The 15957-nt window shown below is 37.7% G+C and overlaps 1 protein-coding gene across 2 annotated transcripts in view; it reads left to right on the top strand.

Moving 5' to 3' along the window:
* Dsc1 (desmocollin 1) overlaps positions 1-9138 on the top strand; it is a 28533-nt gene extending 19395 nt beyond the window's left edge. The window contains exons 12-16 of one of the 2 annotated variants that reach the window (XM_052741419.1): positions 4639-4851; positions 5616-5855; positions 6615-6739; positions 7371-7625; positions 8561-9138. In XM_052741419.1, the coding sequence (XP_052597379.1) occupies positions 4639-4851; positions 5616-5855; positions 6615-6739; positions 7371-7625; positions 8561-8758 (1031 nt within the window). In that variant the 3' untranslated portion in view covers positions 8759-9138. Of the gene's footprint in view, positions 1-4638; positions 4852-5615; positions 5856-6614; positions 6740-7370; positions 7626-8432; positions 8469-8560 lie in introns of those variants that run through there. The other variant, XM_052741420.1, reaches the window with a different exon arrangement.
* Positions 9139-15957: the final 6819 nt, after the last annotated feature.

Genomic DNA, 15957 nt, shown 5'->3' with positions numbered 1-15957 from the left:
CCTGTGGGAGTCCTCCTGAGCCTCTCTGGGGAAGGAGCTGTGTTTGGTGGGCTTTGAAGGGGTGGATTTAGGAAAAGAAATGGGAAGGGAGCTGAGGTGGATCTTCCATCAAACTCCTTCCAAACATTCCAGACTCTTTGGGTACAGGGATGCCAGGATGCCAGGGGTTGAGGTGGAGCTCCCATCCAAACATAAACCACACTTAAGGGTAGTCCCCATGTTCAGCAGTAGGCAGCCAACACAAAACAAATTGGTATTTTTGAAGATTTTTTTTTTTTTTGGTTAGGGTTATTATTGCTGTGATGAAACACCATGATCAAAAGCATGGTGCCTCCAGGAACCTGGAGGAAGGACTAGCTTGCTCAGCCTGCTTTCTTGTAGAACCCAGGACCACCAGCCCAGGGATGGCACCACCCACAATAGGCTGAAGGCTCTCCATTGATCACTAATTAAGAAAATGCCCTACAGGCTTGCCTACAGCAGGATCTTACAGCATTTTCTCAACTGAAGCTCCCTCCTCTTTGATGAGTCTAGCTTGTGACAAGTTGACATAAAAACTAGCCAGGATGTTTACCTTACAGGTCTTTTGCTTATATATTATATACCTGGTTTCTGGTTTTGTATTTTTATGGGATCTTTGTGTGTGTGAATGGGTGTGTTTCTGAGTCTATATGTGTTTCTTGTGCTTTTTCTTTGGTTCTTTTTTCTGTTTATTTTGTCCTATTTTGGCTTGTAATATTTTACCTTATCTTATTATTATTTTATATCACTGTTTTCTAATGAGAAAGAAAGAAAGGGTATAGATTTGGGAAGGTGGGAAGATAGGAAGGATCTGGGAGGAGTTGTGGGAGAAATAGTAATCAGGATATATTGTATGAAAAAAAATCCTGTTTTCAGTTAAACAACAACAGTAACAAAAGATTAGTTCTAGAATCTATTCTCTAGAGAGTCTGCTTCAAATACAGTCAACCATCAAGTAGTGATCTTGAAGCTCTTAAAATGAACCCCTACTGGAACCACATTAGATAGGTTAAATAAATATTTGCATACAAAATGTGTTCATGGTGTTTCTTAGTGTACACATGTACTATTATGCCATGCATTATATGAATCTATTATCACAGAAATAAGGAAACAAAAGTTACACTTTGATTATGGACTTCTCCACGTAAGACAAAGGAGAATGAAGATGGTCTTGGGCTTTTCAGACAGAGCTAATTCTTTTGCCTCTCTGATTAACCCAAGAAGGTCTGTGCTGTTTTTAGATACACAAGCTGAGTGTAAAACATGCTTCCAGACAGTAACATAGGCTATTTCTACACATGTCTTGAATTTGCTTAATAACATACAATGATTCCCCAGGTATTATGTCCTTATTTTGACTATAGTGTTTTTACAATTTTTTATACTAAATTGTGTGTGTGTGTGTGTGTGTGTGTGTGTGTGTGTGTGTATGTGCATGTGAGTGCAGGTGACCAAAGAAGCTATAGGTGTTGGCTCCTCAAAGAGCTGGAGTTACAGGTGGTTGTGAGCCACCTGATAAGAATGCTATGCTTTGAACTCGGATCCTCTGGAAGAGCAGTACATGCTCTTCACCACTGAGCCATCTCTCCGGCCCTTTTGCTATGGTTTTAAAGCAAGTGTTATTTCTACTGAAAGAAAGACAAAAGTTTAAGTCATTAAAATGCCAGCTGCTTGCTGTTTATGCAGACGGGGCAAGCTGACGCATGCACACTCTCCCAAGTCAAGGGTTTTCTCACCTTTCAGTCATCCTGCCTTTGGATAAAAATACCACATCTTCTTCAGGGACCAGCAGCTTAAAGAACCCTCTTCCCAGATAAAGATATCTAGGTTTCAATAACTGAACTGCCTCTAAATGTGAATGTTGTTACCGAGTAACCTATCTGCATATTTTCTTTCCTTTTGCTCCACAACTCAAACACACATTATTATTATATAGTTATTTTGCTGGAAGTTCAAAAACCCTACAGAATAATGGTGAGAGCATTAGCTGAGAAACATGTTAATATAATATACTTTATAATTCTGGGTGATTTGTTATTCTTTCTTTAAAATGTTTGCCATTTCTATAAGTAAAAATGAAATTTAAATGGCTTACACATAGAATTATGATGGGAAACCGGGCTCTCTCTCTACTAATTACTTTTAGATGTTGATTGTATATTAAATTCCAAGCACAAGACCATGGAAAGTAGGGGTCATGCGATGAGGATTTGGTCTTACTAATAGTGAAAGTTTAACTGCTTTGTATTCTCAGAAGAAAGTCTATGATATGAAAATTTTACCAGTAGGGAATGTTCAGATGACTTTATGCATGGAGAGTTCAGAAGCATTCATATTGTAGCACAAAGAGGGAAAGATTATAGAAATGCTGGCACTAGATGAAAGAAGAATGAAGTTATAATTTAGAGAGGGGGAAATTACAGAGAGAAAAAATATAAGAAAGTAACTTTGTTGTTTCATGCCAGAAGATACTGAGTGTAGATATGATGGGGTTGGCATAAAAGAGCAAAGCTCAAGCAAACAATGTCCCAGAGTCATACATAACTTAAATGCGCTCTAGAAAAGATGAGGATGCTACAAACTTTAATGAGAAAATCATATGGCAACATGAAGAACATTGTTTATTTGAATTTTTGTCTCTATGTATGTATGCATGAGTAACATATAATGAAAATTTTGTTTTGATGCTCAAAGATATTTCTAGATGACAATTTAGAAAGTCCTAATGATTTTTTAGAATCCAGTTCATTCCTTGTATTTCTCGTGTGCCTTATTCTTGCCTGTCAGGCTAATTTCTCTGCTATCAGTTTAGAAGACATGTCTTACACTCCTTCCTCCTAGAACATGAGAACACCAGTGTTCCCTCCAAGCCTGGCCCCCAAACTCATGTTCCTTAAGTTATTAAAGTGAATAGCAATGACAGCTTTTTTATTGTTCCCATTAGTCCATGTTTGAGTCTTAGTACTGCAATTTAAGCATTTGTATACACTGGAATTAATATTCTAATTATCACATATGCTGCATTGTTACTATGAAAATGTACATTCTCTCTTCCTCATTTGTATTCCTTTTTGTCTAGATTGGCTATGAGCTCATTTTTTTTCCATTGATAAACTTTTCCTTTATCAAGTATCAAGATCAGAATTTGGTACATTATGCTTGATGCAGATTTTGAAAATTTATGTATGTGTTTGTGCATATGAATGCACTGTCTTTAGAAAGCTAGAAGAAGGCATTTAATTCCCTGGGACTAGAGTTACAGGCAGTTGTGAGAGGTCTGACTGTTGAGAGCCATGCTGACCCAAGGCTTTCTCAGAGACCCTAATGAAAAGACAAAGGGAACCTAGATCTGTGTTCTTGCCCAGGGACAGAATTGGCAAGATGGAGGCTAGGGCTGGAACCAGGGTGTCAAAGGAGTTAAGTTCTCAGTTCCTGAAAACTTGGCTTTTCCCCCTAAAGAGACTGAGTCACCAGTCCCAAGGTCTCTGAGTGCTTGCTCTGACACTTGTGAGATATTCTATGTTTGCCTTGTGCAACATTGCTTTATGTCCAGTTTTTCCCCTAAAAACTGTATATAAGACACTGTACTTCTTAGTAAACTTGCTTGGCATAAAACAGCTTGTGCAATAACTCCTGATTCCAGGTTTCCTATCTTCTTTACCTTCTCATCCTCTGGTCCTCCCCATTAGAACCCTGTCACTGAAGAATGACCTGTTTGTTCATGTTACCTGACATGTATGCTGTGATCTAAACTGTGGTCCTCTGAAAGAGTGACAAGTACTTTTTCCCAATGAGTCACAAATAATGCAAATGTCTAGATTTGCTATTCCTCTATGGTTGAGAGACTCATAAACCCCCAGGTCTAGATTGTGAAATTCACTACTGAGGACTTTGGAACTTTGAGGTGTACTTGGAACAATTGAGCTCAAACTTTATAAAATACCTTCTCTTTTTTTTTAGCTTCTTAAAAAAGTCTTAAAGTTATTATTGAGTAGCTCTCATATTAAAGTAGTAAGTATTTTATTTGATTCCAAAAGTAACACACACAATGTTGGGAGCTAATGGGCATATCACAACTTGAGAAGAAACAATGTGAACTCTTTCTAATAATAAAGAACTCTATTCATTCAGGGGCTGATTTGTAATATAGTGAGCTTGCAGATATGGAAAACATGGTTATGAGAACTGCCAACTTTTCAGAGGCTCTTTCTAGAAATGCTAAGAATTTATATTTTATCTGCCCCTCGTACTTATTAGCTCTGTGACTGATAATCCCCACTCACTGACACTTATAAACAGATAATTTAAAGTAAGTTGTTGAACTAGATAAATGTATGGTGCTGTCTCTTCATGATGTTCTGCCATTTCCAGGAACTGGAAAATCAGCCTTTGGTGTCTTGGAAAATCTTCTAAGAGTTTACTTTCAACTCTGGTTTTGACTAACAAACTTCCAAGTAATGTCAAGCATCTCTCATTCTGTTTTTATCAGGATGCTTCAAACTGAGAATCTTATAAGGAAAAAAAAACATTAAATGATAAATGTTTGTAAATACAGACTTGAGTGGATCTCAGTTTGCTTTGCTATGGGAGTAACTTATGCTTTATTTATCCTAGTTGGCCGCTCTTGCACAGGAACACTGGTAGTTCTTCTGGAAGATTTTAATGACCACCCACCACAGATTGACAAAGACCTGACCATTTGTCAGCAGGAGAAGGATTATGCTGTTTTGGAACCTGTCGATCTAGATGGGCCTGATAATGGTCCACCTTTTCAGTTCTTTCTGGATAACTCTGCCAGCAAACACTGGACTCTAGAACCACAGGATGGTAAGTGCTTATTCTAAATCCTGTGAGCAAGCTTGGTTCATGATTACTGAAGGCCTTTGCTTCCACTTTGGTTAGTCATAATAAATACATACATACTGTAGGAAGTTATTGATCTTGGAAAAAATAATAAGTCTTTAATATCTATCTTCTGTCATCTATCATATATCTATCTACCATATATCTATCATTTATCTATATATCTATCATCTATTTGTTAATCAGTTATCTACCTAATGCCTATAAATGAACAATTATCTACCTGTGTATGCATGTGTCTATGTATCAATTATCATCTATCTATATTATGTATGTTACACTTAGACTTTTGTTCTGAATATCCTTTAAGAAAATTGAAAAATCAATTTTAATCATCTGAATAACATTTTAAATATAGATCAGTCTATTTTTATCCTTTCTTTTTTTAATTTTTTTGAGACAGTGGCTCTCTACATAGCCGTGGTTCTCCTGGAACTAACTATGTAAACCATGTTAGCCTTGAGCTCAGAGATTCACCTGCCTCTGCCTCCTGAGTGCTGGGATTAAAGGCGTGTACCACCACTCCCAGCCTGGAGATCAGTCTATTTTTAATGTAAAGTAATTTTCAACCCTTTTCTTAGTTTTCTGAAGCATTAAAATCATTTTTTACGAAAGGAAAATGAATCATTAGAGTTTTGATTGCAGGTTAATTCCTTGAAGGTAGCCCAAGTAGGAACAATGTTGCTGTTGGAGTTTCATGTTAATGTACACTCTGTCTATCCCTTTAGGTAAACGTGCCATTCTTCGTCAACGACACAATCTCAATTATAACTTCTATTCTGTGCCAATCCAAATACAAGACAGACATGGTTTCTCTGCAAAACATATGCTATCAGTGAGAGTGTGTGACTGCACAGTTCCAGAAGAATGCAGAATGAGTGCTAGGGAGGAGAGGGATGCTAAACCAAATGTAGTCCTTGGGAAATGGGCCATTCTCTCCATGGTCCTAGGCGCTGCATTGCTACTGTGTAAGTATCATGATCCAAAGTGTATTAATTCAAGTGTTATGTAGTACTTATGTGTTAATTTTCCATCATTTTAACAAAAATCCTGGAGAAAACAACTAACACAGAGAAGAGGTTTGCTTTACTTCAGTTTCCGAGCTCTTGGCCTATGACCAACAGACTCTGTTGTGTTGTGCCTGTGACCAGCAGCACACAGTCAAGCAAAGCTACTTACCTTAATGACAGCTAGAAACCAAAAAGAGAACAAGAAGAGGTTAGGGTTCCACTCTTCCCTTTAAAGGCATGTCTCCAATGATGCAACTTCCTCTCATTAAGGCCCCACCTTTGAAGATTCCACTGCCTCTCAATGGTACTCTGAGGTAGGGACCAAGACATTAACATATGGACCACTGGGGACAGTTTGTCTCAGCTACGGTAGTCTAGAAAGATGTGCAGCAGTTCTTTATATTGATGACATGTGTGATTGTTGGCACATATGCCCTTTAAAAAACTTGTACCTCATCTGTAAGTGGGGTTCTGAGTCATAGATGAAACAGCAATAATAGCAGATTAAAACTGTTTAGGTAAGTTCGAGAGGTCATGTTTAATCCTTCAGAAGTTACTTATGAGACAGTGAAGATTTCTGAAAAATTGTACAGAAGGTTTTAAAAATCCTGTTTTCAAATTATTTCATTTTTTACATTTTTTTGTTTTTGTCAAATTATTTTAATATCTACCAGAAAGCAAAACAGTATTATTTTGCTTTGCTTTCTCATTTTTTAGGTATTCTGTTTACATGTTTCTGTGTGACTACTACTAAGAGAACAGTAAAGAAATGTTTCCCAGATGATGTAGCCCAGCAAAATTTAATTGTATCAAATACTGAAGGACCAGGAGAGGAAGTGACGGTAAGTTATAATTAAAACCCCACTGAATCTCATGGTGATCTAGTGAACATAATTGATAACTCCACAGTAATAGCAAAATGTAATACTTACTGACCCTTACTGCACCAAGCAGAAACTGAAGTGCCCTGCATGTTGTCTTTCAATGTCCACTTATATTGGCTTATGTATTTGAGTCACACTGAGTGACTCAAACAATAAAACGTAGAAATCAGAGGTAAGATATTGATAGGACCATGTGTCCTCCAAAGGCCTTTTGGACAGATGTCCTGAGCTCTATTTACTTCTTGTCCCTTGTCTTGTAGCCACATAAGCAATTTCATGGTCTTATCTCCTGTGTCATATAATCCAAATTTCCCTTTTAGTAAGAGCACTGGTTATATTAGATCAGATAATCACCGAATCTTGTATGGCTTCCTTGAAGCTTAATGTGATTGACTCTGCAGTGATCCTGGAGTGAGGGCCTCAGTGTGTGAATTCTTGGGGCAGCAGAGTTTGACCCAGTATGCCCATGATACAGTTCTTAACATTGTCCTGATTTTACATGTGAGGGACATAGATAGCATGTGACTTATCTATAGCAGGGAAGAGTTGGTTTCAATGCCATTGATTCATTTTCTAACTCTATATTTAGGAGGCAAATATTAGACTCCCCACACAGACATCCAACATCTGTGACACAAGCGCATCTGTTGGGACTCTTGGTGGCCAAGGAATCAAAACACAGCAAAGTTTTGAGATGGTCAAAGGAGGCTACACTTTGGATTCCAACAAAGGAGGTGGCCACCACACCTTGGAGTCCAGCAAGGGAGCTGTGCTGGGAGCAGCAGACACTGGCCGATATGCATACACAGACTGGCAAAGTTTCACTCAACCCCGGCTTGGTGAAGTAAGTCCTCAGGTCTTCAGGTGCCCACTACATGAAATCCCAACATGGTTTATAAACCAGGATATCCTAAAGTACCCCTCATACACCTAAAACACACCTTTCCATCTCCTGTACCAGCATAGACACTGATGTCAGGAGCAAACTCAGAGCAAAATACTCATTCTAAGTTCAATTTAAAAAATATGGTTTATGAGTCTTTAGGACTAATTTGTGTGAATGCCTTTGGGATATTGAAAGACTGATGTCTTCTTCACTAAATATTATCAGAAAAAAATCTGTGAAAAATTGGTTATAGTATAAAAATGCCAGATCACAAATTGCTGGTATTTTGCCAGTGTGCTGGAATGCTACAGGTGATTACAAAATCCTGCCTACCTAAATCAACCAGATATGTTTGTGAGCTTTAATCTTAGGTTCTATCTCAGGATTCTGAGTGTTTTCCTTGTTTGTTTCAGATTACTCAGGCTAATGTAAGCCAAATTAGTGTGTTAGATAATTATAGCCACATAACATGTTGTATATGTTACACATGTTATAGATAACATTAATGTATTAGACTCTTACAACTATATAACAGTATAAATGCAAGAACCCCAGAGTACATTGGTTTTCTCCACATGTATGAAGAAGCCTTGAGGTAAATTTCAACTAAATACACCTTCATTCAAATGGGAAGTTATAAGTTATTTCTGTGATATATGCATAGCTTTAGTTCTTACAAATGTGTTCACTCTGACCATTTATTTATTTGCTATAATTTAAAAATGAATATAATATAGACCAATCATGTGCATTTTTTATATGTAGGAATCCATTAGAGGACACACTCTGATTAAAAATTAAACAGTAAAAGGTAAATCCAAGAATCATTTTTATGCTAGTCTGTTTAGGTGTCTTTTAAAAGACATAACCAATTGTGCTCTTTCTCCACACAGAAGGTGTATCTGTGTGGACAAGATGAGGAACACAAGCGTTGCGAAGACTACGTTCGTTCATATAACTACGAAGGCAAAGGCTCCATGGCTGGCTCTGTAGGCTGTTGCAGCGATCGGCAGGAGGAAGAAGGGCTGGAGTTTTTAGATCAATTGGAACCGAAATTTAGGACATTAGCAAAGACATGTGTGAAGAAATAATCATTCTGGTTAAGAGAGCGACATCTGCAAATGACTACAGAGGTGTCACTGGATGTAAAAAGACTTTGCTTATTGAAGGTGAAGTCATTTATAGATAAGGATGCTTTACCAACCACAGCTCTTCCAATTCTTCTTGTCTCCGGAACTTCCAAGTTGTCTAGACAGGAAATTGTCATTGTTCCTTTTCTTTCTGTGCATGTACACATTGCCCTCTCAGGACTGGACTGTGCCTACCACTGAAACTGGTGATGTTTGAAATGTAAGCTCTTTTGCACGCTATGCGAGACTCCATGGTGGAACTGGGTATTGCGGAAGCTTTAAACATGAATCTGCATTGTGTATATACAGATTAAATATTTTCTTCAAAGTCGTGGGGAGAATTCTGCTTCTAAAATATTTTCTTTTGTGGCAAGATATTGTTTTCTTTCTCCCAGAGTAGCTTCAGATGGATTTCTAAGTATTTGTAGGTGTATCCTTTTGTGTGTCTAAACAAGTTTGATTCTTGCTACACTTTTCATTCCCTCGAGGAGCACCTCTTCACTCAGGAGCCTACAAAGCTTAGTCCTCAGATCTCTACCCTGTGTTATCATCAGGCTCCTGGAGCTTCTGTTGGAATGACATGGGTCAGAACATTGTGCTCACAGTGCCTTGAACTGTAGAGATTGGTTAAGGATTCCATCAAAACACTGGAATCCTGATTTCCATAGGCTGGCTGAGGTAGGCTCACAGATATATTTTATTTGTCCAACTAAGTGTGGTATTACTTTTACATTTACAAATTTATATATAAGTACTGTGGGAAGGATAACAGCTACTTAACTTGATACTGATCCACGATTTTAGGGGCTTTCAATTTTATATTCAAGCATTTTTCCAATCAGCCTTAAGGGTGTCAAGCTGTAACTGGTATAGGGTTTAGCACTTACCATGAGTCAACACTCATGTTAGTGGCCATACTGGAACTTAATACTCAGTCTACCTTGGTAATTACTCAAAGAAAAGCTGGAAGACTAGAAATAATTTTGGGTAGAAATGCATTAAAAATTTTAATCCATTGAAGCAACACCTACCAAATATTATTGAATTGTGAATTCATAAATATGTTAACATGAGTAGATAAATGAAGATGTGACATTTTAATGAGATATTATTTTATTGATTTATAAAGAAACTATGTATTTAAATGATATTTTATTAGTCATTTGTGGAAAACTACAGTTATGTGTTAAGTTACATCTCACAGAAGCTTTACATTTAAACTAAACTGACTTTCTTAAATCTACTACTTTCTATTGGCAAAATAGACTTCTGTTTCATTTAGGTTTTGTAACTAGTCTTATTATCTAAGTTAGGAAAGGTGTTTTTTTTATTGTGAAATTGGATATAGGAATAAAATGAAATATGGATTTAATAAGCCAGATTTGATTTTGTAAATTTCCCAAAATGTATGATTTTTATAGTCATTGCAAGATAACTTGGAATAGTGACAGAATTTTTACTTTTTGAAGTAAATGTGATTCTGACAATATAGGTTTCAACATTTTAGGATCTAATAGTACCAATTTGGAAATTCATCAAATGCTATAGTAAGTTATATTCTTCAGTATAGTTACAGAATATTCTATGAGCAGTTACAATTATTAGCTTAACAATAGTTTATATGTGTTGTTTGTCTTCATCTTGCTCTTATACTTACTGAATTATAGATGAGAAAATTTATGTCTAAATTAAAAAGTACAATTGATATCCACGAGCATATTTCTCATTTATCAAGAGAAGTTTCCCTGAAGTATCGGAAGAGATATTAGAAAGTGTGGGAAATTAATCTATATTAAGCAGTTTTAACTATTTCAATTATTTCAAGGCATTATTAAAATTTATCTCAGAGGAATTATATTTATTGTTGGATTTATTTAGGCAACTCCGAGTAATTCTCTTTTTGCATCAAAATTTAAATATTAATTGTATGATGAATTAAATCTCTGAAACCCTACCAGACTGCAAATTTAGTTTGCTAATAAAATACTGTATTTCGTACAAATTTTGAGTTACTTGTTGATTTAATAAATTAGTAGTTTATGCCGGGCGGTGGTGGCGCACGCCTTTAATCCCAGCACTCGGGAGGCAGAGCCAGGCGGATCTCTGTGAGTTCGAGGCCAGCCTGGACTACCAAGTGAGTTCCAGGAAAGGCGCAAAGCTACACAGAGAAACCCTGTCTCGAAAAACCAAAAAAAAAAAAATAAAAAAAAAAATAAATTAGTAGTTTAAAATGTTTTCTATATTTCAACATATATGAGGGCCATACAATCCAGTTTTTCTCTTTTTGATTTAGGCTTCAAATATTTCATGAGGAAACAATCCCATGGTAGGATCGGGAGAGATCAGATGATGCATTTCCTTTGACCTAGCTTCCTCCAACACACCCTAACATACTGCATTTTAATTCCCAATGTTTAAAAGGTATTGCACAAAACTTGAAGCCTGTGTGTACATTTCCTTGTAGAAATGTCATTTGAAAAAAGATCGAAACAGGTGTTTTAGGTGCGAGGAATTTTTTTTTTTCCTTTTGTAGTTTACCAGTCAAAGTGGCATTTAGAAATTCTAAATGAGATGACAGTCGTGGAGAGGTCCATAGCGGGGCAATGACCCAGCCTGTCATCGGCTCCTCTGACATTGATGGGAACACTGTATGCCACCAGACGCCGCATTTGTCTTTCTAATTAGGGAGGAGTGGTAAAGTATAGAAGGAGAAAACTTTCTAGGAATGGATAGACTCACACAGTGTGCAGGGGCTAATCAAATAAGTGAACATATAATATATATAAACACCTTCTGAAATAGATATTATCTGCATAAAAGATAAAAGCTACACTATATTACTTCAAATCCTTTAAACCAACAACAATAGCCATTAAATATATATGTGTACATGTGTCTGAGAATCAGTATAAAAACCCTCTGACATGTCCCTTGTGTTTCTGATGTATTCATAATCTATGTTGTGTAAAGATTAATTGTTTAAAAATCTGCATTACTTCAGTTATTAATGAATGGGAATAAGGTACCTTTTGATAAACAATCTACAGTTACAAGTCATTCACTGGCTTCAGGGATGGGGGAATCAGGAGCAAGCATGTCCTTCCTTTGGTCAACATCGGGGCCGAAAATTTGAATACATAGTATTTGAAATTTGTCTTCAGTTGTCAATGTGCAGCAGCCAATACCTGGAACTGAGGAATTTTATTTCTGATATTTAGGAACTTAAACCACATAGCATGACACTATGAATTCAAAAATTAAATTTCAAGGCTACACTTGAGCTACTTAAGTTTTACCTGGAATTCATACCTAAAATTCACATAGAGTCACCTTCTCCCTGTTGAAGCTCAGAAAAGTCAGAGAAGCTGCGATCCCAATGGGAAAGAACAGAGGGGTGTGATTCAGGGGCAAATGGCTGTTTCACATGGATGGGCAGCTGCATTTGCTCCCCAGGACTCCAATGCAAAAGAAAACCCACCGTGGAAATGAAAGGGTTTTCTTTTTTTGACTTTTCCTCCCATAATACGTATAGCGTGTGAGGGGTTCCAGACTAGATAATGGTTTCACAGCTCAGAGTTTCCCTTAGAAGACAAGTCTGTGAGACACTCCCCACGTGGCTGCTATCCTACAACAGATGTGGAACTGTCTTGTGTGCTGTCTTTGCTCTCCTTGCTCATCTGGGAGACCAGCACCAACAGCATTACCTGGGAAATCCTTAGAAATGTTAACTCTTGAGTCCTGGCCTGAAGCTACACTGGAGGTTCTGATTTTAGGGAGCCTTGCCCCTCTGCTGTCCTTCATCTCAGTGCTCGCTCTTTCATTCTCAGTGTCCTGTGATATCTCAGTGCTCACTCTTTCATTCTCAGTGTCCTGTGATATCTCAGTGCTCGCTCTGTCATTCTCAGTGTCCTGTGATCCCAGAAACATGGCCATTGCTGGACAGTCCATCAGGGCAGGGGCGTCTCAGACCCCACAGCATTATTGAATTAGAATCTGCATTTTAGGAAGAGTGCCAGATGTGCATGCACAGGAAACTTTGAGAAGCTCCATGTACATGATGAGGTGGAAGGAAAGACAGAACCCACAAGCAAGAAAGCCAAGCCATTACCTGAGTAGAATGAACAGGGCAGGTAGCCAAGATCAGCAGGCCCAAGACAGTTATCCTTGCGGAGTGGATGAGGTACATTCAAAACCATCTCTCATAACTTGTAAAGTATCAGCCTCTCCCCTCTTTATGGACGACTGGCTTTTTGAGGACTTTGTACCTCAACAAGACCATATGCTGTAAGGGACGCAGGAACATACAAAGTACTCACATTTTAATAAGGGGCATTTTCATTGCCACTTAATACATTGTTTTATCCCACCCAAGATTAAGGAAATCACATTAACAAAATTCTGCAAGTTTTGATCAGGCCTGTCAAAACAATGTATACAGTTTTATCTAATCACACAGTCAGTGGAACAGTCCTGATGATTGACACAGCACTGCCAGGGTTGCTTTCATGAGCAGGCGCCTGGCTGCAGTCCCTTTTGTACACTTTGTCATCGTGCACGTTCTTAAAGTTGTATTTTGTTGGATGTGGCTGATTCAGAATATCAGAGGTGTGACTAAGACACTGTCAAAACCAGTCTTTTGTGTCAAGTAATCACATTTTGTCAAGGTAGCTCTTATTATTATTATTATTGTTGTTGTTGTTGTTGTTTGGGAAACCATGCAGAAACATACCAAGACAAACAAGGTCTAGGAAGATGACTCATTCAGTAAAAGTACCTTCTGTGCAAGCCTGAAAACCTGAGTTCAAATCCCCAGGCCCCATCTAAAAGTGGGATGCCTACATTCCTACAACTTAGATGAAAGATGGAGAAAGGAGAATTCCCTCAAATCAACGTGAGACCTGTCTCATATAAGGTAGAAAGTGAGGGACGAAATCTGAGATTGTCTACTGATCTCCACTTGTGAGCGCCTGCATTAATACACAGTAATGTGTATACACACATTCACACACACACACACACACACACACTCAGACATATATACTTGTACATGCTGACACACATGTACTCACACACATATACACATATTCTCACATACTCACATAGTCTTACACACCTACACACTACATATATTCACACAACTCATATCATATGGATATTCACTCATTACACACATACACTTACACATACATTCTCTCTTTCTCTCTCTCTCTCACATACACACACACACACACACACACACACACACACACACACACACACACTTACATACTCAAATACCACACACACACACATACATATACAGACAAGTCCTTAATGTGTAACCTAAACATTTAGGAGCAGGGAGAACTCATTGGATAAAGGAGCTTGTGTTTAAGCCTCACAACTAAGTGCAGTCCCTGGGCCCACATAGCAGAAGGAAAGAATGACTCCTCCAAGCTGTCCTCCGACCTCCATCCATGATCCTTTGCTGTGCACATACACGTGACAAAACATATGAAAAATTAGCAGTCTGATGCATTGTTAATAAATTTAATACTGTTTAAAATGTTGTGTGCATAACATAAACATATGACTTAATATAAATGATAATTATTAAAATATAATGCAATTATTAATATTACATGTTAAGTTTACTTTTTGTGTTTTGGTGTAGTTATATTCAAAGTTGAACAGTAAGAAGAGACTTGTCACTGGTCAGCATATGCCTGCTGCTATTCACTGCAGTTGTGGCAGCGATTCCAGGGTATCGAGCATCTATCTCCTAATATCTATTTCTGAATCTAACGTTACTGAGTGGCTATGTGCCTAGCTGAGACACCATCATTTGCCAACCTCTTAAACTAAATGTGATATTGTCTTAAATTCTGACCAACGAGAAGTGAAAATATTATGCATGAGGCTTGTGGCTAGGAGTCAAAAGAGAATTAGTTCTCCTGAAAGGAGCATTTTTTCTACCCCCTTTACTATATTTACTATGTGATAAGATGCCTGGTACTCAGGAAGCCATTTGGTGTACATCAGATCAGAGACTATGCATCAAGAGTGGAAGAAGTAAGGACCAAGACATACTAAAGCAAAGAACAGTGGTGTGTGCTTTTAATTCCATCAGTCAGGAGGCAGGAGGGTCTACAGTTAGGGATGAACCATGCTACAAAAAGGAGAACCTGTTTGTAAATAAATAAATAATGGAAGGAAGACAGACAAATGGAAGGATGGACAAACAGATGATAGAGATAAATAGATAGATGATAGATAGATAGACGATAGATAGATGGATAGATGATAGATAGATAGATAGATAGATAGATAGATAGATAGATAGATAGATAGATAGATAGAAAAAATGAATAAAGGCTCCCTTGGTAGCTTGGTGGCACCTTGGCCATGCTGCTGAGTATGTCAATGAATTTCTGTATATCACAGACATAAAATCTTAGGTTTTTTTGCTATGACGCAGCTGATTCTAAGCTGCTGCAGATAACAAAGATGGGTTCCAATTTATTTTTTTACCTAAATTATGATTCAACAAAGTTAAATTTATAGGCTCCCCCTTTCCTCTTCCTTTGACTCCCCCCATTCTGTCTTTGTGCCAGGGTCTCCTGCAGCCCAGGCTGGCCTGAAATTTTCTGTGTAAACAGATGACCTTGACCTTGAGGTTCTCCTTCCTCGGTCTTCGTGGTGATAAGGTTGGAGAAGTGAGCATCATGTTGGCCAATAACTCATTTTCTTTTCATTCAGAGTTCAAATCAAGGAGACCTGGTGATATTTTAGAGTTCTTCAAACCAATCCCAAATCAAAGTGCAGGGAAGAATTAGTCACTTACTGGAAATAAGACCAGGATCATAATAGTCAGCAGGTACTGTCTTACTGCCCTACTAAACCCAGAAGCATGAATTTAAAGGATTTAGGAGACCTGGAGTTTTATAATAAGATGCTATGTGATTCTGTCAGATCATTGAACTTCATCACTTTGACCCTTCAACTTGAAGAATAATCTTGTGGTTGATTTTATCAACCAAAATTATCATGCTCTTGAATTCAAGGACCTGAATTTTCCTTGCTGTAAGGTAGCCCCTTACAACTGGGCTCAGTAAGGTTTTGCTTTTGTTTTTACTTTTTGCTGGGGATAGAATCGATCTCATGCATGCTAGCCACAGCTC

The sequence above is a fragment of the Peromyscus californicus genome, unplaced genomic scaffold, assembly GCF_007827085.1.
Source record: "Peromyscus californicus insignis strain IS unplaced genomic scaffold, ASM782708v3 Scaffold_17__1_contigs__length_78620276, whole genome shotgun sequence".
Taxonomy (NCBI): domain Eukaryota; kingdom Metazoa; phylum Chordata; class Mammalia; order Rodentia; family Cricetidae; genus Peromyscus; species Peromyscus californicus.
Note: the sequence above shows the minus strand (reverse complement) of the source record. Positions and strands in the feature narration are given on the sequence as shown.